The following is a 25971-nucleotide window of genomic DNA, read 5'->3' as shown; positions in this document are numbered from 1 at the left end:
GATCGATGTTACACATAAATAAAATTACGATAATGTACTTCTGAAAGTACAATATAACCTCTTTAAAAACAGGAAGCACTAACTAGCACCCAGCACAAACGATGTATTGTGAGCTAACAGGCGGTTAATGTCAACAGTCGGAATACACCCGGAAAAAAAAAACATGTTCTCGTTTGGTGCCGGATCGCACAATGTGCTGAGCCATAGAAAGCCCTTGTTAAATACCTTTCGCTGTGCATGCCAATTACGAAGCAAGCACGATTCGATTCCCGGCGGGTTCACTTCCGAATGTTGCCGAGAGAGGCAAGGGTTTTCTCCGGATACTCCTGTTTCTCCCGCGAACACATTCCCCCTCTTCTTCATCCACGTAGCGTCAGACCTCGTTGTCTCGAATGACATCTACGTCACCGAGACGTTACACCCGAACTATCCACTAACACATTCGTCATTCATTCATTATCAGAGAAAGCAAAATGTATTATATTATATTATTTATATTAACTATTTGCACGCCAAATTAAAGTTAGTTCACCACATAAAATAAGATAATAAAAAAAAATTGGTTGTCTGTAAAGTCGGTTTACGGACGATAGTTTAACGTGACGGCGTCATAACAAAACATGGATGAAATGATTGCATACTTTTATGATCAAAATTGAATCATTTTTATTTTAATAATAAAAGAAGAAATACTTGAAATTATACCAGTAATCAGATTTTTTAAAATTCAAGAATAATTAACCTATTGCCGAAATTGTTGTTGTAATAAGCAGTGAAAACCACATTAACTTTTCACTTCACTTTATAAACAGTCGACGAAACAGTTCACGTGTAGATGACTTGTAATTAATTTTAAAAACTGGCGTTTAGCTATAAAGTTTAAATATAATTATGAACAATTTTTCATATAAATAAACTGTAATCAAATATCTATCATCAATTATATGAATCACCATAATAATTTAGTCAATTGTAACATAACCTATTATTACTGCACTCGCCGACAGCGTAACGTAACACAGCGTAACGGAACAATGAGCGTAACGGGACACAGCGTAACGGAACAATGTGCGTAACGGGACACTTTTTCGTGCGTGCAGCCGGCAATTATCGATTTATTAGACGTTGTCACGTCAATAAATTAGTTTTTAATACGCCAATTAAGTATAACTTCTAACGCGCGTACAGAAGTACACATGCCCGTAATTTTTTTTTTGTGACTGTTTGATTTGAAAACAGCCCGGGCATAAAGACGGGCGATGTTAACATCCTGTGATTTAAATATAAATAAACAAAGCGTCTGTCGTTGGATGTTGTTGCTCCTTGTGCCACTTTCGCGCGGACTACTTCAATTCGTCTAAACTTGGATCACCCTCCTCCCTTCGACAGGGGAGGCGATGACGTCACATCTTGGCACGCGCGGGGTGCAACATCTGGAGCAGATTCTCTCTCCTCTCTTTCTCTCTCTCTCTCTCTCTCTCTGTAGACTTGCGCCAAAACAATTGAAAAGAGAGAAGAAAAAAATAGATTATCCGGCCAGATTTTTCATTCATTGCAAATGGAGGGAGGGAGGGAAAAACCCAAGCTGTCCGAATATAAACTGAAACGTAGTCCGAATACGTATTTCAATCTGAATGTCAACATTTTTCCACGCACAAGGAGTTCGGCTAGCAACTCTGCTCATAAACGAGAACAATGATGTCTGCGGACTGTCACAGAACTCAAAATCAAGCCTCGAAAAGTCCAGGTATTGACCCAAGGTCTTGAGTTTTGGCCATTAGTGAGGAAAACAAAGCCTCAGGATTGTTTTTTTTTAAATTAGCATAGGAATGTATGACCGGCGCTAGGATTCGCCAAGAGGTGTCGGAGGTGTCAGCCGCCATATTGTATTGCGACGTAGTGGTGGCTATCTTGTATGACCTTGATCCAACGGCCATTTTGTGTTACGCCATTTTGTTTTCTATAACTTCCCCCATTTTGGATACTGCCATTTTTAATCCTGACTTCACGTTGGCCATACTGAAATTCCATAACTATTATCCATTTTTATAATTTATAAAGAATATTAATTACAATTTTAATAAAGCCGCTCTTACGTAGCAAAATATAATTTTTGTGTTATAGGCATTTTGCAAAAAATTTAAAATCCCCTCATTGCACCAATCAGTTGAATAACGTACCTACAAATTTTTTTTACTTAGTCATGAACAACCCTTCTATTTATAACAACTAAAAATAAAATATAGCCTACATACCTTTGGGTATAAAAACTCTTTGCACGATTTATGCGGCCAAAATTGTTAATGTGTTAACTTTAACTATTCATACTGTAAAAAAAAAACACTTTATAAGTTATACACAACTAATAACTTAGCACGTTATTTAAATAGTATTGTATTTTACGGCATGAATTTAAAAGTTACCGATTAAACAATAAATTTTGCCACCTAAGCCGTGCAAAGAATTTTTCCCCATCCAAAAGTACAGTATGTTAGAATTTATGTTTAATGTTTATCAATGACAAGGTTATTCATGATTGCGTAGACAAATATTTATAGTCACAGTATAGAATAATGAAGATATTTAAACTTAAATAAAACCCTATAACTCAAAAACAGCGACAATTATTTTACTTTTTTGGATCATAAATGTAATTAATTTCCATATCAGCTTTTCTCGACTTGACTTCGAGTTGTGAGACATTGTGTATATTTTTATTTAGCTCATTGGCACCACTGTTTTTACTCCGGTAGGCTAATCGGAAGGGACATTCAAACAGAACTTATTATATGTTTTCAACGAGTGCTAATCGAAATTCTAAAAAAAAAAAAAAAAAAAAATATATATATATATCCTTACCATTAACATGATACGTTTAAAACAAGTTATAACATGATACAAAAATTGGAAAAGTATTAACTTTCCTAAACGTTTTGTGGAATTAAAAACATTATATTTGTCAGTCAGAAAAATATAACTATTCTTGGCAACTGGTTTCTAAAATAATCTTTTGTACAAATTACAGAAAATTATTATCCGTGTAGTATGCATGTGGAGTGCATATGCTAGCATAAGAATGCAATGATTGTACATATAATCATTTAAATCGACGTCTAATAAGAGGGGGGTGGGGAAATCGCATAAGTATGCATGTTGTACTCATTTTTTTAATTCGAGTGAAAAAAAAAGTATGTGTTGGTTTTGAGAGCAAAGATCTCCACTTCCAGTTTGTAAAGGCTCCCGCGTATCATTTTATTTTTGCGGTGCTTTAATGTCGCGCACCTGCAGCCTACTTAGTCACGCTGAAAACGTCTCGAGAAGTTAACGATTCGCGAAGGTTTTTTCCACCTCGAAATTCGCGAAGCAGCGGTATTTTTAACGCTGGACGTCATATCCACCGTTAGAGTTGGAGGAGCCGGAAGAGGGGGGGGGGGGGGTGTTTTGCAAACGGAGTATGTGGGAAGCCTTCTTTTCACAGACGAGAGAGCCAAACGCCTGATCGTGCATCTTCGGTTGTTTTTTTGTTCACTGTAAAAGATTAGGTTGGCTACATTATAAATATTTTAAAACATTGTGGACGGTTGATTTGGTTAGGATAGCTACATTAAAGATACTGTGAAATCATGTAAACGGTTTCCTAGCCCTGGATAGCTACATATTAAAAATTTATTTGCCAAGCAACCATAAAATGGTTTTTACAGTATTTTTAATGTAGCTATACTAACCTAATAAAACCAACCATCCACAATGTTTTAAAGTATTTATAATGTAGCTAACCTATCCTAATCGACCGCAAAATTTAATGCCACGCCGGTTTATACAATGAGATAGAACGGAAAAAAAAAGCGAGCATGAACTTCGGGGAAGGCTCTCTTGTCTGTGAAATGATGGCTTCCCTCCAGTATGTTCTATCAAATAAATTTGGCGGTTATGACGCCACCGAAAACGTCACGTCACAATCGCAGACACGTTTCTTCCGCAGGCTGGATGACTCGAGTTTCCATCAAATATTTTGTGCGCAGGACATGTTCAAAAAAAAAAAAAATGTTTGGATGTTGAACGAAATCGGCCAACCAGAAACTTGCGCAGCGAAAACGGAAACTGGCGTACGTTTCCGCCACAACGAAATCTTCAAAATGGCAAAGTTCCGCTTGGCGTTTAAAAAAAAGTTTATGTGGGTGAGATAACTAAAATAATGAAAATATGAAAGTTCGTATGTAAAATAATTTTATTAGTAAAAAAAAAAGAAGCGAACGGCGTGTCATTTTGATATGTAACGAGTATTTATGTGTTTTAAATTAACACGTGTTTTAAAATTTAAGAAATTAACAAAAATATCAACAAGTTTAAAATTTCCTTCAGTCATCGTGATTTATAACATGAATTTAAAAGTAAGATAAAAAATGAAAAAGTTTGAGCTAAATCAGTCCAAGAAATACAATTTGATAGTGTGACGAGACTTGCAATTGGGGTTATGTGTCAAACTTTAATTTGGCAGGGGGCTTCGGAACCCGTGTTTCTTACGGGAGACCTAAGATGCACATAAAGTTCTGCCATTCCCGATTAAACTCGAACAATTCACCTTCGGCCAACTTCGGGATTTTTTTTATTTTTGCGCAAGAAAAATGAATTCAAATACTAAAAGTGGTCGGTTAGGTTAGCTACATTAAAACACTTTAAAACACTATGGTCGGTTAGTTAGGGTTAGTATAGCTACATTAAAATAAACAGAGAAATATAAATATATATAAATAAACCCTAGGTTGGCCGAAGGTGAATTGTTCGGGTGTAATCGGGAATGGCAGAACTTTATGTGCATCTTAGGCTTCCCATTTCTTACAGTTCTTCCCCTCCAACCATACGGTTAAAAGACAAACATCTGACAGTGTAGCAGGGCCTTAAAGGGGGTTGACGAAGGAGGGGAAAAGAGAGGACGTTGAAAAGAGAGGTGGGGGGAAGTTTTGGACAGGAGGACCAATTCTGTGCCAGAGTTCGTCCCGCGCGCGAAGTATGTTTGTATGACGTGGGTGGCGCACGGTCTCTCGCACTCGTTGCGAAATGTTAAATGGCCTCCGTGCGACGGCGCGTCGCTCTCTTAAGAAACATTAACTTGTATAAAGAGTCACTTTTGGCTTGGCACGCTTCTTGCATAACATCGCATCATACCCGACGCTCTCGTAGCCAATGCCGTATTAATTTTAGCTTGTTCTTGCTGCAGTATATAAAGTTTCGAAGAAAAAAAAAATCTAAAGTAACTGAAACTATTTAAAAGAAAGAATAAGAAGAAAAACAAATGAGCGAGACTTTCAGTACACATCAGAGATGTGTGACATCTAAACTCGCTGACGAGTAAATTCGTGTGTTCTCATGTTGCAAATACTCTTTTGATACAAAACTAGGACACGAAATTTAACGTAAAATTCTTTAAAATAACGGCGAGCGTGAAAAATTTACGGAAATTGTGTTTTCAACCACATATATATATACACACACACACACATACACACACACACACACACACACACATATATATATATATATATATATATATATATATAATGTTTTTAACCCGTAGTTTCCGCACCCGCCACTAGAATCCGCTGCCGTAGCAGCTACGTCGACTTCGCAGACCGAAATTATAAATATATAATGAAACGGCTTTGATGAAAGTGAAAAAGACTTGAAAAAAAAATGCTTAACCCCGGTTTTGGACATGATTTTCGACAAGGAATTTTATTAAAAAAGTGCCCATCTTGCTAAAAATTTATCAAACAGTTAAACTTTGGCTTTGTGAACTAGGTGTGCGCCATCCACCACAGATGCCAGCACCGTTGTTACACATTTCCGTTCAACGCGACTTCCGTCGCATTCGCGAAATTACCCCTACCGAATGCCAAATACCGAGAGCTAAGGTGTTACACATAAAAGAAGTTATTAAAATTTAGCCCTTTATGAATTGCCCATGAAGTTATCTGTACATACGTGAATAACCTGAAAATCTATATTCAATCCGTCTAGACGAGAAAATTGTGACGGTAGCGCAAAGACTCCGTGAGAACGGCGTGGTAGCAAAAAAGTGTAAAATGCAGAGGGACACGAACTTTCAAACAACCTCCTAGGATTTGAAATATTTTTTTTTTTCCATAAAAATATTTCAAGTCAAACATTCATAAAAAAATACCAGGATTGTACTTCGTGTTTTTAAGTAACGAGGGACAGTTAATTAAAAAAAGGGTCAAGATCTTAATTTTCTTATTTTTTTGATGTGTGAATAAAGAGGCCAGGGGTATACTTGGGGGGTACGACCCCCCCTCTCCTCTGAAAACCACATTTACATTTGTGTACAAATCTAGTATACCCAAAAACAAAATAAAATAATATAAAAGTGATTCTACGCTTCCCCCCTCCCTCTTTTTTCCTTTCCTACCCGATATTCAGCGTACGCTCCATAAAATTTGCTTATTAAATGTTTAGTAAAAAAAAAAAAAAAAAACATTTTCCCAGAAGCTGTTAGTAGTATTTCGATCGATATTTCCCAGTTGAGTCTGGGTTGTCAGTTTTATCCGCCCTCAACGCAGTGGCCGTTTTTTGTCCAAGTCCGCGCCGACGCATCCATCAGCGCTTCAGCAGGACTTATGTCGGGATGGGAGGGGGCGGGGGCGGGGACGGGGGAGGGGGAGGTACTTCTGGCGGACGGCGCGGCGTCTTGGCGCCTCCTCCGCGCGGCGGAGACGGCGTCCAAAGATAGACGCGGGTCGCCGCCCCAGCAGGAAGGGCGTCCTTTTCGATCCTCCCCCAAGTGCGCTGTCGCAGACAGTGGCGTAGCCAGGATTTGTGTATGGGGGGGTGTTTAGAAGCATGGGCATCCCCCTCCCCCCCCCCCCCCGTATTAAAGCCGGGGGACCGGGGGTCCTCCCCCGGGAAAATTTGGATTTTAAGGTGTAAAATAGTGCTATTTTAGCAGTTTTCGGTACTTAAATTTAAATATTATAATGGTAAAATTTTTATTAATTTTAATATGAAATTTGTTTGAGTGATGAATAAGAAGTTAATTAAAGATTTGGTGCTAAGGGGGGGAGGGGGTGTTGAACCCCTAACCCCTCCCCCCCCCCCCCCCACTGGTTACGCCCCTGGTCGCAGAGCGCACACCCTCGAAGCTGAGCTGTCCCGACAACCAGACAACATTTCCTCGGCCAGCACCTATCAGGGGCGTATCTGTGTTAGCGAGGCGGGATGATGAGCGCGACGCTCGCTGGTGCTTCTAGCGCGGTGTCTCCTCTGGACTGGCGCGCAGTCTTCTCGTCGTCACAGGATAACTGTGGAATTTGAGCGGTGACCGTAACGGTCGAGAAATGATGATAAAGGTGTAATGCAAGTCCCGTATGTGCTTTCAAGAATCTGTATCGGTTATTTTACACCTACAAATTTACTCTGAATACATACGCTTTTAGCCATTTTAACTCTTCTAAAAATACAGTTTAAAAACTTAACCCGAGAACAAAAGTACTTTTCGGCCCTCAGCGAACTCTTAAATGCTTTTCGTAAGCAGACCCCACTCGGATATCTCGAGTAGTTTTGAAATCGCGTTGTTTTTCCTGAAGCTCTGCGCACCGCGTGTGTGCCCGGGTAGGCGGGGCCTGTCCCCACATACACAGCTTCAGAAGAAACCACGCTGTTTGAAATCTCCTCGTCAAACAAATCCCAGGAATCAGCAACAAAATTACCAAGTCTGGTGTATCCGAAACTAAATGGTGTTTTGCAGGTATCAACTGATTATTTAATAATGATTGTGTGGTGGACAGGTGGAAGATTTTAGTGACATTTCCATGAAATTATTAAGATACGTATATAAGTGTATACACACAAATGTCACAGATTTTTTTTGGTATACATATATTCTACACCACTTTGAACACTGCCATTTTTAAATTTCGTCATTTTGCATTTCACCAATTCGAATTCCGCCATTTTGATTATCACCATTTTGTATTCCAAAATTTCAACTCTGCCATTTTGGATTCCGACAATTTTAACCCTGGAATTTTGAATGCTACCATTTTGAATTCCACCATTTTGAACTCCGCCGTTTTGAATTTCGCCATTTTGAACTCTGCCGTTTTGAATTTCGCCATTTTGAATTCCACCATTTTGAACTCTGACATTTTGAATTCCGCCATTTTGAATTCCGCCATTTTGAACTCTGCCGTTTTGAATTACGCCATTTTGAATTACGCCTTTTTGAATCCCGCCACGCGGAACGAGGTGGTGAGCCGCTCGTCCTGTCGCAGGTGGCCGGCAAGCGCGAGCCCGACCAGGAGGCGGAGGCGCAGCGCTGGATCGAGGTGGTGACGGGCGAGAGGTTTCCTCCGGGTGTTCCCTTCGAGCACGCCCTGCGCGACGGCATCCTGCTGTGCAAGCTGATGAACCGCCTGCAGCCGGGCCTCGTGCCCAAGATCAACACCTCCGGCGGCGACTACAAGATGATGGACAACCTCAGCCAGTGAGTGTGCCCCTCGACATATGTCTGTAAGGTCGGTTTACGGACGATAGTTTAACGTGACAACGTCACAACAAAACATTGATGAAATGATTGCATACTTTTATGAATAAAATTGAATCATTTTTATTGAATTATCACTTTTTTTTATGGATACAAAGGAGTGAAATGAAATCTACAATTTAATTAATATATTTACTTTTATTTGCACTCATTAATTCGAATATGTTTATTACTTTAACCAAAAGATTATATTAACTATAAATTTTATGCATGTTTGCTATTTAACTTGTTCCAATCTGTGTTATTCTGTTAAGGATAGGACGATGATAGGAAAAGAAGGAAACGAATGGGAGTGTTTCAAGTTTAATGTGCCTCGAAAAAGTCAAATCGATGGTTGTTCCAATCGAGTGGAAGAGAGATAGATGCGGCGCAAGTGTACAATGAGCGTAACGGGACACAGCGTAACGGGACAATATGCGTAACGGAACACTTTTTCGTGCGTGCAGCCGGCGTTCATCGATTTATTAGACGTCACGTCAAAAAAAAGTTAGTGCGTGCGTACCTATGAACGCACGTTAGAAGTTATACTTCTTTTTTTCATTTAAAACACGGGTCTGGCACCCTCTGTGGGCTGTGGCCCCATTCAAGATGGACTTGGACACGCCGTGCAACCCCAGAATAAACGGGTCCTCCCTAACACCACATTTCCCTACAGGCAGGGCCTGCGGGATTCGATGCTGGGCTCTTCCCTGTATATACTGTAACCAATATTAATTAAATAATTACTCCGTATTCAATATTAATATAAACATTAGTATAAAATTAATTATTTAATTTAGTAAAATAATAATGATTATTTTTAATTAATAATTAAAATCAATACAAATGCTGAATGTTTATTCTAATGTAATAGTTTTAATTATTTTTTTATTTAATTAATTATATAAAAACTATATCATTAATAAGGAAAATAAATTATACATCCAAGAACCTAACCTCACTTGTATAAATATACTCGAAAAAGTTTATAAACATAATTTCTATCATTATAATTCGTAATAAATACATATTTTTTATTAAATATGTGGACCTGTATTCAATATCAATCTCTAAATTTAAATACGCCAATCACACGTAGTTTACACACACGCCGCTAGAATTTGCTGCTAGAGTAGCTACGTTGGCTATCGAATAATTGGATTTTAGAGGTTAAGGTTAAACTGTGTAATGAAACGGCTTCGATAAAAAAAAAAAGACTTGAGAAAATATCCCGATCACGTCTTTGGACCTGATTTTTTACAAGGAAATTCGTTAAATTGTTAAAACTCATTAAACAGTTTATACCACAAAGTTTCTCTCTGTATTTGTGAACTTTGGTTTTCGCACCAACCGTGGTTCCACATGATTTCCGTTCCTCCCACCAAATGCCACACACCGAGAACTAAGAAGTTTACACATAAAAATTAAATCCTTACGTATAAAAAGAATGAGTCGGAATTCGACCGGTAAAAGTCGGCTTTAGGTTTATCACGATAGAACGAGTTGATAACAGCTGTTAAGACGTATGGTCCAATGTGCTTCCTAGGTTTGGTGTACACCTTTGAAGTGGGAATCGAACAACATTTTTGTTGCAAATAATATAGAAAGTATTTTATAATGGAACGCTGGGTGTCTTTGGTTATGTTTAATCGAATTAAGTTTTACAATTACCGCGAATTTTGTCGCTACCGTAAAATAATTTAATTTAAATTATTGGAAGTTACCTCTATATTGACTGGCGACGCGCAGCGGCCTGTGTACATGTATACACATATATACACTAATACATTGTATATACTCGACTGTGTCATGTGCGAGTTGGACTATTTTTGGATGGGTAAAATCTTGTGAGTTCGCATCACCGACATGCTGTAGTAGCAGTAAGTTAGTGAAGTTAAATTGACAGCGTTGAGCGATTTTCTTTTGATAATTTATTTACGCAGTGACTGTTGATTATTTGTGGATTTAAGTTCATATTTTTTATTTTTTTTTATTTTTCAAGGATAAAACTTTATTTATTCTAATTTTAAAGTTATTATTGGTAGGGGCAAAACTTATGGGTTCGCGTCACCGACATGGTAGTGTTATAATACCAAAATCATTTTGTTACGTACATTTGACGTAGAGATGATGTCATATTACACATTTAAAAACAAAGTTCTAAGTTTTCACTTCTGTCGACAGTCCCCATGACTGCATTTTGTTCTTTTTTTTTTTTGTGAAGTGTTACTACCTTTAATTATTTCAGTGAAATAAGTTTACGACAGCGACACGTATTGGGGTGGTTGTAGAACTTCATTCGATTAATTATACATAATACAGTGGTCCATATTAAATACCTTCACCATTATTTACAGTTAAAAAAAAATTTAAACCCCCAACTTCTAAGACGTACACCAACCAGTCTTGGAAAGCACTTTATACCATAATTCATACACATGTTTTCAACCTATTTTGTCGTAATGAAACTGCAGACAACGTTTATCAGCCGAATTCAGACTCAACCTGTATAAAGAAGTATTCCTTTTTGTTTGTACTAATACAAATCTACAATTTCACTCCGATCTCGATGGAATTTCGCTCACTTGACCTTCGAAACAAGAGGATAATCATTCACTGTATACGTGAGATTAACAAAACAAAATACACTTCTCAGGGAGTAGTATCATAAATTATTTTGCTTCCATAACTTTGTTTATTTTTGCTCTTAATTTACCTAAATTCATAATACGAGTATCGTTATTTGCTTATAAAACGTTTTATAAATTTAATTAAGAGCTTGCAATCATGTTGTATACAATTTTAAATTGATCGATTGTGTGTAGCCTTTGACCAACAAAACATTTTTTGTATATAACTCATAAATAAATAAAAATAATTTTCCCACAGTCCTACAAACCTGAGGGTGGGGCTTTAGTGACTACTTTAGAATTCAGCATAATTCGGACGTCGGGCATCACAATTATGGACAGTCTCCCGTGTGACAATGTGACGTACTTCACATTAGGACCGGGCCTTCAGTGTACGATTAACCGTACCGTACAGGCTTTGTCTAGCGACAGCTTCTCTGGATCCTGACCAATGAGTGTGGAAGACTCACAGAACAAGGAGGGAGACATAGAAGTGCGACTCTTAACAGTGGAAACTGAAACCATGATTCACGCGACATGGGACGCTATCTGTTGGGTGGGGCCCATAACTACCAGCAAAAAAAAAAAAAAAACTCCGGTTAGAGGTTCTAATAAAAAAGTTTTAGGTTAATAATGTTAATTCATCTAATTGATTAGTTAAATTGATTTAAACTGTGAGAAAAACACTTAAAGTTGTTTGTTTATATATATATATATATATATATATATATATATATATATATATATATATATATATAGAGAGAGAGAGAGAGAGAGAGAGAGAGAGAGAGAGACAGACAGACAGAGGAGATGCAAAAATTTCTGGTATGTCACAGAACAAAATATGTGTTTGTGTTCGTTTGCCTGATAATAGCTTATGCATTACTTCTCACAATCAATGCAGCTATGTAAGCAACATATTGTGAAAACTACTATTTAGCGGGCGGGCCCAAAACTACTTCAATAATCTAGGTCTCAGTATCGTCAATGACAGTTTCTCCCCCCTTTGGGAAGACCTTTGAATATATACAGTAGAATCCCGCTAATCCGAACTAATTGGGACCGAACCCTGTTCGGATTAGCGAAAATTCGGATTAGGCAGAATTTTGTCATATAATGTCATATGTTGTCTTTTTGAGGCGTATTTAGTGTCTGATATGTCAAATATGTAAGGAAGGTCGGACGAAAAATACACCTTTATTATTTAGCGTACATATTTTGTGTCATATAATATTTTTAATTACTCACATAGATAGATAAATTATAAGTTTCTTATGTACATATTAATAAACGTACAACATTACTTGAAAAAACTTGTTTTTCTTTACTTTTCTTAGTTCTTAAATTATATAAAAATTTTTTTATCCTAGCCCTGTTCGGATTAGGCGGATTTTCGGATTAGCGGGGTTCGGATTAGCGGGACTCTACTGTATATTCAAAGGGGAAGACCGAATGAAATGCCGGACACGGGAGGAGAGGCGAGGAAGGGCAAGAGAAGAAACAAACACCTCCTGCGCTCTTCTGCGCTCCGGATACCGACGAGCCCGCTTAGCCCCTCTCGGCAGCGGGACTCGGGCGCGCTTCTCTCCCGCGAATTCCCCCCCCCCCCCCCCCCCCCCGGCCGGCGCGATTCCGAGCCTTCCGCGGCCGCCAATGCCGGAGTTCTTCCGCGGGCAGAGACCATCATAGAGGCGTCGTCTTCGTCCGCGTCCGAAGGCTGATCGTCGCGGAAGCGTGTTTTCGGGTGTAATTTCAGTTAAATAATTGCGGGTTCGTCACGTGTGTTGTGCGTGTTGTGTGCGCCTCTGTGTGGCTCCCTCCACCGGACCGTTCATCCCTTCCAGAGGAGTCGCACCACCCACCAAACGGCGGCGGGGTAGATCTATCTCCCCGCTGCCCCTACGACCGCCCTACACGACGAGGGGGGTCGCCCCCCCCCCCCCCCCACGCCAAAGGACAGAGAGACCTGGGAACACGCCCCCTCTACCCGGTGCCGCTGCCCGCCCTCTCTTCTCCCCCTCTCACTCCCCCATTTCTCAAAGTCCCCACTCGATCCCATCGCCGGTTAAGGGGAATAAAAGGCGAACCTAACCTAACTCCGTCCCTCCCCCTTCCCCCTTTCTCCTCTTGCGTGACGCGTAGCGGCTTCTTCCCCTGAGATTTCCTTTTAGAACAACGTCTGCTGCTTTCCACAATGCACGGATAACGTAACAAATAGCAGCTAATGAGAAATTCATTTCAAGGTCACGAAATTTTAAATGATAGAATTTTTTTTAAAACGTATTTAGAACGTAAACAAACATGGCTACTCGCCCAGCCGAGTGTGCTCGTCTTCTATTGGTCGCACGGAGGAGCGACGCCGAGCTGATCCGTACGTGATCCGTCTCTCCGCTTACGTGTCGTCGTAGAACGGGCCTTAACGTGCACATCTACTGATTACGCAACGTTTTCTTATCTTTCGGCGGACTGCTGACGACCCTGAGCCAGTTATTAAAGCACTTGTGAGAAGTTGGTTGGCCGGTCTCACGTATAACCTCGTTATCAAACCACGAGCGTTCTAAAAAAAAAAAAAAAAATGGTACGAGCAAGTTGGGTCTATTCCTGGAGTGAAATGAATCCGTGAAATAATCGTGGCTCAGGTGATATATCTTCCTTAGAAATGTTACTATAGGACACTTGCTGTAGTCAGGGGGCGTTATGTCATTTTGCGCATTTTTTTTTTCTCAGTTATAACTCAACAGAAAGTCGGTTCACAAAAACATCGTAAGTTTCCGCAAAACTTTTCCTTTTTTAATAGGACCCTAATCGAACAGGGAGATATTTCATTGGCGTGACTATAACTACAATTGAAAGTGTAAACATGAATTTAAAGTTCATACATTACACAAAAATAAAACGAATTTTCAAAAAAAAAAAAAAAAAACACATTGGCTCAGTTCATGGACACAACGCTATCGTTTGCTCCTTTTCAAACCGCGGCCTTGACAACTCTCGAAAAATACAATTGACGGAAAATCCCGCCCTTTTCGGACTGAACAGGAAAAGCCAGAGAGACCCTTGGTCTTTCCCTGTGGAACCCGCGAGTCTCTTATCCGCTTGTTAGGCCCGTTCTACAGTGGCACGGAAACGGAGACGGATTATTAATAGAAGAAGAGTGGTAGCTAGCAGCTCAACACAAAAGGGGAGGCATTTGTAGGAATTCTACCTCTTTCAATAAATAGGTTTCATGGGGCCACACAATAATGAACACTTAACAAAAAATCTAAAAATCATTTGTCAAACAAATTTTTTTATAACAATAGTTGGTGAGGATTTTATTCCCTCTTGCCTCCTGGGTAATATAAAATATACCCTTGTAATCAATCACAACCTAATGTTTACAATATATTTGATAAATATTGTTACTTTGCAATGAATGTCAACCCGCCAAGGTCAAATGTACGGTTTATTTTCATTTATTTGTTAGTTAATTAATGCTTTGTAACAACCCTACGCCAGCTCATTAATTATTTTAAAAAAATGGCGCGTGTAGCACGTTCAATGTTATACTTATTTGGCGGAGTAAAAAAAAAACTAACTTTAATTTTGCATGCCAATAATTGATAGAAATGAAATAATAAAAGGACTGGAGTGGTATTATAAATAAATATGGTTGTTACGTATAAATTAAATTATTTTTTTGATATATACTTAGTATTTATTCACTATTAATATAAACAAATGTATAAAATTAATTATTTAATCTATTAGAATAATCAAGATACATTTTATTGAATGAACGTAATAACATTTTAAAATGTTTATTCTGATTTATTAATTTTAATTATTTATTAAATAAAAATTTTTAATGCAAATAAATTGCACATGTAGGAGAACATAACCTCACTTTTACACTCTTGAAAAAGTTTATAAATACTATTTTCTGTCACTAATATTCAGAATAAACATATGTTTTTAATTATACGGACCAGTATTTGACATCAATCACTAAAGTATCCATTTTTTTTTTTTCATCATGTGATGAAAATTTCGTTGTTGCATGGCGCGCGCGCATCGTAAAAAATTTCACATTCAAATTCAGTTCTAAAATTATTAATCTTCCTACCCACACACACATTCAGTAGAACCGACAGCAAAATTACTAAAGGAATTAATTTAGCTTACTCTTACTTACTTTGTGATGATGTCCTCCCCAACTGACTGACTGACTGAGACTGACTGACTGACTGACTGTCGCTCGCTATCCGTCCGTCTGTCGTCCTTCCTGCAGCCGTCAAATCGGTGCGTTTGTACCAGGCGACCAGGAGCGAGCGAGAGGTATGCGCGGGAAGTGTGCAGGTCGCGGCACAACGTTACACACACGTTTACCAAAAGCAGTGGCGGCCCTAGACTTTGCGGGGGCTTACCTCTTGGCCCGTCATTCATTTTACTTTTTGAGTCGCCGACATCTCACCAGGAGAGGGGGGCCCACAGATTAGGAAAGGATACAGATGGAGCATTAACCGTCAGACGTGAAGCCGTTTTTCCTCCCATTTTTTGACGTGACAACGTCTAATAAATCGATGAACGCCGGTTGCACGCACGAAAAAGTGTCCCGTTACGCACATTGTTCCGTTACGCTGTGTCCCGTTACGCTCATTGTACGCTTGCGCCGCATCTATCTCTCTTCCACTCGACTGTTTATAAAGTGAAGTGAAAAGTTAATGCGGTTTTCATTGCTTATTGCAACAACAATTTAGGCAATAAAGGTTAATTATTCTTGCATTTTAAAAATCTGATTACTAGTATAATTTCAAGTATTTATTCTTTTATTATTAAAATAAAAATGATTCAATATTATTCATAAAGTATGCAATCATTTCATCAATGTTTTGTTATGACGTTGTCACGTTAAACTATCGTCCGTAAACCGACTTTACAAACAATTTTTATTTTTATTTTCACATAACAATATAGCGGATTTTTTAAAATATATTTGTCGTTAAGCTGTTCGGAATAAAATTAGATCAAAATACTACTGGTTAATATGTTTATATATATTAAAAGTCCAAAACAAATCTTTATAATACAAATGTAATGGATAAAAGTTTACATTTTTTTCTCCAGTTTAACCTCCGATACAGGCACAGCTGATACATTTGTAAACAAACGGCCGCCATATTGGTATGTGTCGTACACTGAAATCCCCCTCCCCTTTTTGGCTTTCCCCCCCTCCCCCGTCTCGAATGGGACCTTGTGCTCCATCTGAAGGCATATTTCCCTAATCTCTGGTATGTCCAGAGAACCGCATCCGAATCAACGGAGTATGGCCACTAAAAGAAAACAGTGCGGTTGAGAAATACCAAATTTTGTACTTTTGTACTTTTACATGAAAATAAATTTAAAATATTTGTAATTTTACACGAGTAAATCTGTTCCATTTACAAAAAAAAAGTATAATAGCAGGAAATTGCTGACTTCTCTGCAGAACTGCGACAAACATTCTTCGGCTTGTATCCTGGAATTATTATTAATTACTTATGAGCTCTTTAAATTGAGAATTTAAACGGTTTTATAAATGTTTACATGAAAACAACTGTATCACTATAAAATAGTATTTGCAGTAGTACTGGATTCGGATTCTTACCGGGGCATTTATGCTTTGTGGTGTCCCAGGGCCTCCAATAGTTTAAGTTTTTTTTTTCTAAAGCATTTCCTGCATAGCTTTCCAGTATTAACTGCACACATTAATAAGAATACTAAGTCCAATTAATGAATATTCGTTTGTTATTTCCATGTTTAAAAAAAATGCTCGAATGAAAAATCAATCAAATATAAAATTATGCACCAATTTTCTTAAGAAATAGTATTATCTCGAAAAACGTATTTCACAAATGGAAAAATAACCATAGTCATGTGCTGTACAAAGTTAAAAAAAAAATATTGTTGTATTTCAAACTATTTCTTGGCAACAGGTTTCCAAAGGAATCTTTTGTGAAAGTACAGAACATATTTTTTTTCTGTGTACCGTTATTTTGGAGTTTCAGTGGTTTCAGAAATGTGTCTCTAAAATTTCACAGGTTCGAAGTTCGGAGGATAAAGGGCACAAGCACAATCTTTGATTTTTGTGGCAAGGGATCGAAAAACTTAGCCACCTTCAAACACAGGCTGAATAAGCATATTTGGAACACCTTATCAGCATTATCACTTCGCGAGTTAACTACTGCACAAATCTGTGTGTGAATACGTGAGTGATTGGTATTAACGTAATGCCATCTTTGTTTGTTTTTTTCTCTTACTGGATAGTTGGCAACGTGTGATGTTTCACCCCTAATTTGATTGCAGCAGGCTTATGCCCATCTTCAGATGATTTGAAAATTAGTTTACGGTCGGATTTTGTAATGTCAATTTTTTTTATTTACATTCGCCTACCTCAACTACTACTTACGTTGGTTTTCCCGCGTATTACTTACATAGTTTATCGTCAACTATGTTTTTAATATGTTAAATTGTTGATTTTGAATAGCTAGTGCAATTTTAGTTAATTTACAAATTTGGTTAAGTGTAAGAGAAGTCACATCATTTTAACTTCACCATCTACAGAAGACATAAAAAAATAAAGTACAGATTTATTGGCTTGGACTCTTGAGATTAATAAACTTTAATAAACGCTAAGAAGTACTTGTTTCTCACCAAATATGGTTTAGCCAACCGTGCCTGATGGCTGTCTTAAGTTTCTCTGTCTGTAAGAATTTGCAGTGTTTATTCACAATCAACACGAATCTAGTTCAAATAAGTATAGTTTCCGTTAATGTTAAGAGTGATATTTTTAATTTGTTTGGACGTTTCTAGAAAATAATAAAAATAAAATATATATATTAGTAAAATTTTGACGGAATTTGTGTTATGTACCAAAAATGTCTGCTATATCAACTAGTTTTGGTTGCGAACTTATGAAATAAACATGGTGAAAATGCCACGTTTATTGGCGTACATACTGTCTTGAGCATTTAACTAAACATTTATTTGGCCTTTAATAAATAAGATCTTTTTTCAGTACGCAAAGATCACTCACTATTAAAGCTGTGAACCGGCACAGTTATTGAATACCTCCTGGCGCGCTATGTTCTCCTAATACTAGGCGAGCGTACCGATTTGAGGAGCGAGAAGCAATCGAATCGGATCGATCGATCGATATCGTTTGTTGTTATAAATAAATTAATTCATACTGGAAATCGTAATTTGCACACATTATTTTACGACGTGACCGCACAAAAGCTTATGACGCGCTGTATATTTTGTCAGCTGGTTTCGCCGCTATCTGTTTTTTTTTGTCTGTTACGTTTCGTTTAAATACGACGTGACTCTGTCTGTCGATTACGTCTTCTCGGATGGCTTTTTTTTAAAAAAAAAAAAAAAATGTTCCCAGTTTTCTTGTGGCCGCGTTTCGATGTCACATCCGCATCGAATGATGTTGAATGGACGATGAGACCGTAGTAGCATTCATCGACGGCATGAATTAATTTATGGGGGGAAACGGAAGGTCCTCGAAAAACATACCAAAAAACATACCACCGGTTCACGGCAACTGGCAAAACATTTGCGTGCTACGTACGTAGAGCGTCTCTCTCATTTATTGCAGCGTGGAAACAAATGAGCACTTTCTCTCTCTAACACACGCCGACTGCCGTAAGCGCTGTCCTTGTTCCTGCGCGCGCTGTTGTCAAATACGACACAAGTATTTGAAATTAAAGGTGTTGGATATTGTGTTTTAAGTTAAAAAGAGGCGATTTATTACAGAGTTATAAGCGTGATAGAAGGTATATGCCTAAAACATTATAAATTACTAAAATGGATTCTTAAAGTTCTTTTCGTGCACTCAGGATTCCAAAATTCTTCGTAACGTATTAGAAATCTGACAACAGCACGTGCCATAAGACGTGAACTGCAATCTAAGCGTGAGATGGTGTATAGGTACATTGCAAGTGAGCGCTGGCCTTTATTTGTTGTTGTTTTCCCCGTCGTTACTATTTTTCTGACAAGGATATTTAATTTGTAACCCCTTTCCCCAGTTTCTGTATTTGTGTTCTGTCTCCATACCATTTTTTTTTCTGATGGCTCTATCATTGATAGGTTGCCAATTATTTCATGTAGCAATTAATGCCTTTAAGTAGACCAATATATTTTGCAGTATAAAAGTAGGTATTATTTTACGCACGATATGTAGAGAAAAAACACGAATTAAAACAAAAAAAAAATTCATTTCGGCTCGCCCTATAGACACAGGAAGATTTTCAAAGTTTATATTTATTTTGGAAAATTCTGATAACTAACACATATGTGTTCTTGAATATTCCAGAAGGACCGATCAAATGGAATACTGCCATACTGGAACACTACCATACTGGAATATTACCATATCGAAGTATTCCGCCGTAGGGCGACGGAAAAGTGCCATAATGTAAAACTATCATAAGTTAAAACGCGACCATACAGCCCTAATAATCAAACGACATTATTAAATTATGTATATTATCTTAGAATATGTATAAATAAGTAGCATACAAAATCTTGTGATTCTAATTAATGTTTTAACTCCAGGTCACTAGTTGAAATTAAATGCATTCTATTGACCAAAAATCACAATTACCTGACAACCGACGGTTAAGTAAGTAAGTAAGACTGTAAGTTGGTGTGCAGAAAATCAACTAAAAAAAAATTTGCCAGACTAATTATACAAATTATATTTCACTGTTATGAAATTACATAATTCATGCAGAACGAACAACATAAGAACACATAAATTTGTTCGTTACCGAGGTTAGATGTTAATACACGTACTGCACGTGTTAATGACACACGAAACTACAATAAACAATTAGGTAAAACTATTGTATTTGTTTGTTTTTTCGTTTTGTCATGTTTTTTGTCTCGCTTCAACTGTTGTGCTGAATTATTTTGGGTTTCAATATTTTTGTGTTGTCATCATTTGTGGGGATTTTTTCGTTCTCTTAGTACATTTTTCTTTGTTTTTTCTTTGTTTGCTGACCATATTCCTGTTTCGGAATATTTTGTGGTGTTCATATCCTTGTTGACAACAGCAATTGTTTGCTTAATTTTGTGTGTTTTTTGTATCTTTTTTTGAGTATTTTTATTTTTATTTTTATTTATTTATTTTATTTATTAGTTTTTCTTCAACAGAAAAAGTTCTTAGCAATGGCGTATGTCCAAAAACTTACATCAAGTGAAACTACAATAAACTCGTGGAATAACATCATGTCAGTGTTAAGAACACTGCAAGTATCCGCTCCTTCACTCTGGTTCTGGGGTAGTAGCCATGTGACTTGTAGGACCCGGGTTCGCGCCCCGGCTCCTCCAAGGCGGATTGCCCGGACAAAATGGTGGCATTTTCTCTGGTAGGAATACAATCCCTTGTAACAAGTCAGGCTACCAAAGAAACGGTGGGTGGAACAGAAAAAAACCTACCAGGTGGCTTCCAAATGGGGAGCCCATTTCTTTTCTTGGGCTCCCCATGCGGTGGCCATTCCGGGGGTTTCTCCGGGGGAACGGAGTTTTGCAAAAAATATTTTTTATTTTTAGTTTTGTAGCGTTTTAGTTTTTAGTAACTGTAGCATTATAATTCCCTCGTGTTATAAATAAAGCTCAAACAAACATTTAAAACATTTAAAAAAATTTGCTTTTGTACATAAAATATTTAAATTAAGTGTGTATCAGTCAGTGAGTTGTTGTATACCGATGTTGTGTATTCAACCATTTATCGGTATATATTTTCTTGAAGTATTATTGACAGTTAAATTTTAATCACAAACTATTATTATGTAGTATTTTAGACGTTTTTGACGAAAAAAAAATATTTAGAGGAACATGAATTTTATTCCTAAAAATATTATTCCAGGATGAGCGTCTTTAACACACACAGTAGGTATTATGTGTGTGTGCGCGCGCGTGCGGGCCAGTATAACATCCACATATAAATAAAATATTCTATTTATTTCAACATGAGCAAAGTCTATGATAGTTTCCAACCCAATCTTATTATAAAAAAATATCAATTTTAGGCCTCGTCAAGCAATGCGTGGTATTTGTTTTAATTATATTACAAATAAATACACGCTTTACAGTCAAATTTGCAAATGCAATTTAAATCGTCGTAATAAGAATACAGCGCTGCTCCCTCTAATACATTTTTGGAAACATTTCTTTCTTCTCGTCCGCGATCTGGAAATGATTTGTAATTGCAACTAACACCGTCAGAAGCGCTATCTGTAAGCTTTAAAGTCAACCTGAGAAACAACTAGAGGGTTGACAGCGTTACCTACCGTATATTCTATACACTACTTCGAGAGCAATGCCGCTGTACTCTTTCCATGGAGTGTATAAGAAAGTATGGCAGAATTCCGTCTCGTCTTTTTAAATTACGGCAGTTTTCCGTTATGGTACTTTTCCGCCTTTTTTCTAAGAGGCCAGGTGGAATACTGTCATTATGGTAGTCTTCCAGTATGGTAGTCTTCCGCGCCCCTGCTGTGAGCAAAAGGTAGCGAGGAGTAAAAATTAGAAAATTGTGTTGCAGTTGACTTGTCCGCTACATCCATTGAAAATGAACGCTGTCACTGAAAATTTCATTAAATGTAAAATACAGGCAGATTTTTTTTTTTTTTAACATTATGACAGATGCCTTGACGTGCATGGCGGTTGTATCGAAAAGTTAAGTACAGATGTATTTTTCGAGTTGTCTGTTGTGAAATTTCTGTCATTCATGAGCGTAGGTACCTGTAAGGCTCAAAGGAAGGGAGGTGGGAAGGAGGCGTCCGCCACTTGGAATTTAAAAAAAAAAACTCTCACCGTAGGCTCTCTTCCCTCTTTACCTTAAAAAAAGAAAGAAAAAACCCTTTGACATGTGTGAAAATGGAGTTATTCTCCAAAATAAGGGCAACGTGCGACACGAAAGCACCCTCTCCAGAGATGACATGTCGGAAGCGAGAGTGCTGCAGTGTGGTACGTGCTTGTCGGCAGGTTCCAGAAGGCGTGCACCGCGTACGGAGTGCCCGACGTCGACCTGTTCCAGACCGTCGACCTGTGGGACATGAAGAACATCGCGGCCGTCACCAACACCATCTTCGCCATCGGCCGCACCGTGAGTACCCACGAGGCATTCGTCAGGCAGCGGCGTGCTCTGACGAGGTTCTGGGAGCGGCGTGCTCTGACGTTATTGGAGTCAATTTACACCTCTCTAAAACTAAAAAACAAAACTATACATATATATTTGCACCGAAGCTTTAGCTCAGTCTCATTCTGAAATTGCAAAATTTCGAGGCCTAATCCCCATTAGTGATATTTGTTTTTTTTTTTTTTTTTTTTTTTTTTAAAAATTCTGGTCTCCTCGGTGACGTCGCTCTCTGAGACGTCAGGGCCTCCGTCTGTCCCGCAGACGTCTCAAGGATAATTTCTAGGATATTTTCGAAGTTTCTAAGATAGAACGTTTTGTTCGGGCCGAATACACGCTCGCTCTCCGCTTGGGGTTCGAATGTCATTCAGATATCCTCCCTGTGCGGACCTCATTTCCAAGCCGTCGATTTCCAAGCCGACCAAGTTAATATGAATTGTTTAACTCTAGACTTTTACTTGAGAATCCCTGGCAGGGAAATTTTAATGGTTTCGTTAATTAGTATTGAATTAATCAAGGATAAAAATAATAATATATTATACATAATATGCATGTACAGCTGTAGGCTAAGAGAGGTGAACGTGTCGCAGACGTACAAGCACCCCGAGTGGCGCGGGCCCTGGCTGGGACCCAAACCCTCAGAGGAGCACCACCGCGCGTGGACCCAGGAGCAGCTCCGCGCCGGGGAGGGCATCATCGGGCTGCAGGCGGGCACCAACAAGGGCGCCACCCAGGCGGGCCAGAGCTTCGGCGCCACCCGGAAGATCCTGCTGGGGAAGTGAGGCGGTTATCCCCCGCCGCGCGCGCGTCACACCTGCCGTCAGTCCAGCGACCTCCCTCCTACCTTCCCGCAAGTCACCCCTCTCCATCCCGCAAGTCACCACTCTCCCTCCCCTCCTTCCAGCAAGTCACCACTCTCCATCCCTCCTTCCCCGCAAGTCACCACTCTCCATCCCTCCTTCCCCGCAAGTCACAACTCTCCCTCCCTCCATCCTACCTTCCCCTAGGCACCCACTCTCCCTCCGTCCTTCCCGCAAGTCACCACTCTCCATCCCTCCTTCCCGCAAGTCACCCCTCTCCATCCCTACTTACCGCAAGTCACCCCTCTCCATCCCTCCTTCCCGCAAGTCACCGACCCCCCTTGTCGCTGGTTGGAAAACCTGTACACGTGTTCCCCCACGAATTCAAAAAATCAAATTTTATGTATCTAATCATTTTATCCATCCCACAAAAAATGTTACATCGCATATTCTTACGACAATAGCTAAACGTAACTGACCCATACAACGCAAAAACTTAAAAATAAAAAATACAATTTTTTTTTCAGACATTTGAAAATACATTAAGACCATAAACGAATTTTATGTAATAAAACATGAAACAAAATAAATTATAGTTTGCCGAATCACACATAAGAGGAAATTAAGTTTAAGTAACACGTGTATCCGTTACTTTTAATGCATTGCGAATGCACCAGTAACTGTACAGCAGTTTTATTGATCTATTCACATATTTCACTACCATCAAATTTTCTTCTTAAAATTTGTTTAGAGAGGATTCCTCATGTAAGTAACTAAGAATTATTCCTTCTAAATTACAAAAAAATATATATATATTATTTTAATGATAGGGCAAAGTATTTTATTAAAGCAAAAACAAATCATTAACTCAGTTGTTGTTGTCCTTACGTGCTACAGAAATTTAAGTTATTTTTTAAGTTTCATATTGTCATCGTACATTTTGTTGCCTCTACTTCCGATTAAAAAAAAAAAACGTTTTTCTGCCAAACATTATTTCCGTTGGTGGGTATTCGGGAAAATCATACGCAAGGGATCATGTTATGTTTAAATAAAAATAAATATTTATTGAATGTGTACTAACACAATGCAGGTTACTAACAAAATCTATTAAACTGTAGTGCTAGTATCACCCTCGGAACGAACAACTAACTTGATGTCAATTGTAGAAAGAAGCAAAGAATAAAAATATGACTACCAAATTTGTTTCTTTCATTTTGTATTATGTATTTATTAAACACGAGATTTCATGTACCTACATATGTATCTGTATCAGTGTAACTAGAACAAATCGCGTTCAGAGTCTTCATTGAAATGTGTTTCAAATGCTTACGGCTTTATTTGCTTGTATACTTTTGTTAAATTTGGGTCCAAAAAGTCAGTAATAACAAATAAAATATACACGAATGCCACTAGCTCTCATGTATACTCTCATAAAAGTTTGGACGAAAAAAATATTTTCAACTGTTTTATATGATTGAGATGAACGTATTTAAGTTATCCTAATTTTTCATTTGAAACTCTTACACAGTGGCGGATTTATAGGGGGGGGGGCGCAGGGGGCGCCCCCCTCCCCCTTGACCAGGGCAGGCCAGCACCAAGCATGGTTCTTGGCAAGGGGAGGGCGCGCACCCGGCCGCCGATGTTATACAATACACATTCATACACTTACCTTTAATATTCGGGCGAGACGTAAATGAAACGGATATAGCTTGGAAAAAGATCTCTGGCTGCATCCAAGCAACCAAGGTGACGTAACAAGGGAGTGTGTGGAAGAGGTAGGCCTGCGCCCCCCCCCCCCCCCCCTTGAGATTTTTCTGTATCCGCCACTGCTCTTACACGAACCTAAAGCAGTTTTGACACAATCAGAAATATTTTGTAATAAGGTGTTTCAACGTGAGAAACTTGAAAAACAAATGATAATATGTGTGCTTCTCATAATGATCTTCATTGACAAGTAGACAAAAGTAAATGATTTTTGTCATACACACTTAAACTGTGGTGAATGAAAAGCTACTAATATCATTCTTAAAGTTTTTCCATGACAATTTAATGGCATATGGATGTGAACGAACAGCATGCGCATGGCAAAATTGACAAACCTGGGGATAGTAAACATATGTGGGATAACTAGATTTATACATGTTTGTTTACCCATCAAATTACTTGAATATCTTATGTATAGTAAAATCACATTTGTGCATTAATATATCTTCAGCAGAATTTGTTTCATAAAAAAAATGCAAGTAAGTTCTTTGAATGGTTCTTGTTTAAGATGAAATTTATTTAACATAATGCCTTGTATATAATACACTAATGGTTTACGTTTGAAGTTACAGAAAAACATCAGGAACAGAAAATAAAGATGAACACACAAACAGACGGGTAACGACTCAGTGTTAGCTATGTAAAATGTTACATGCTTTGAAAAAACAGAGAAATCCGTTGAAGGAATTTAGTCAGAAAACATTATGGAACATACGAACACAACCGGCTGATAATGACGAGGCAGTTTCAACACGAACAGTACATGTATTTAATGCAGTTTTTTTGGACATATGCCATTGCAGTTTTGCACGGTTTGTCATGGAAAAACTCCAAAAATAAAAAATTATGAAGATAAAATTTTTACCGAAAACAAGATTGAATCAGTTGATGGACAAACGGAACCAACGCTGAAACTAAAGAAGTATTGTGATAAAAACAATGACGACAGCGCGAACAAAAAATGTTCAACCTCAAAATATCAGAAAGCACAAGAATTCTGTTGAAGGAACTTAGTCATGGAAAATAAAATAACAACACGAACGATCACAGTGGGCTAACAACGACGATGCAGAT

General features: G+C 38.2%; 1 protein-coding gene across 1 annotated transcript in view; it reads left to right on the top strand.

The window, feature by feature from the left end:
* LOC134539582 (muscle-specific protein 20-like) overlaps window positions 1–24547 on the top strand; it is a 69585-nt gene extending 45038 nt beyond the window's left edge. Inside the window, exons 2-4 of the mRNA XM_063381739.1 lie at window positions 8289–8500; window positions 22183–22303; window positions 22924–24547. Of these exons, the coding sequence (XP_063237809.1) occupies window positions 8289–8500; window positions 22183–22303; window positions 22924–23115 (525 nt within the window). The 3' untranslated portion in view covers window positions 23116–24547. The remainder of the gene's footprint in view (window positions 1–8288; window positions 8501–22182; window positions 22304–22923) is intronic.
* The last annotated feature ends 1424 nt before the right edge of the window (window positions 24548–25971 follow it).

This window comes from Bacillus rossius, chromosome 15, assembly GCF_032445375.1.
Source record: "Bacillus rossius redtenbacheri isolate Brsri chromosome 15, Brsri_v3, whole genome shotgun sequence".
NCBI classification, from domain to species: Eukaryota; Metazoa; Arthropoda; class Insecta; order Phasmatodea; family Bacillidae; genus Bacillus; species Bacillus rossius.
This window is presented reverse-complemented; position numbering and strand designations above follow the sequence as displayed.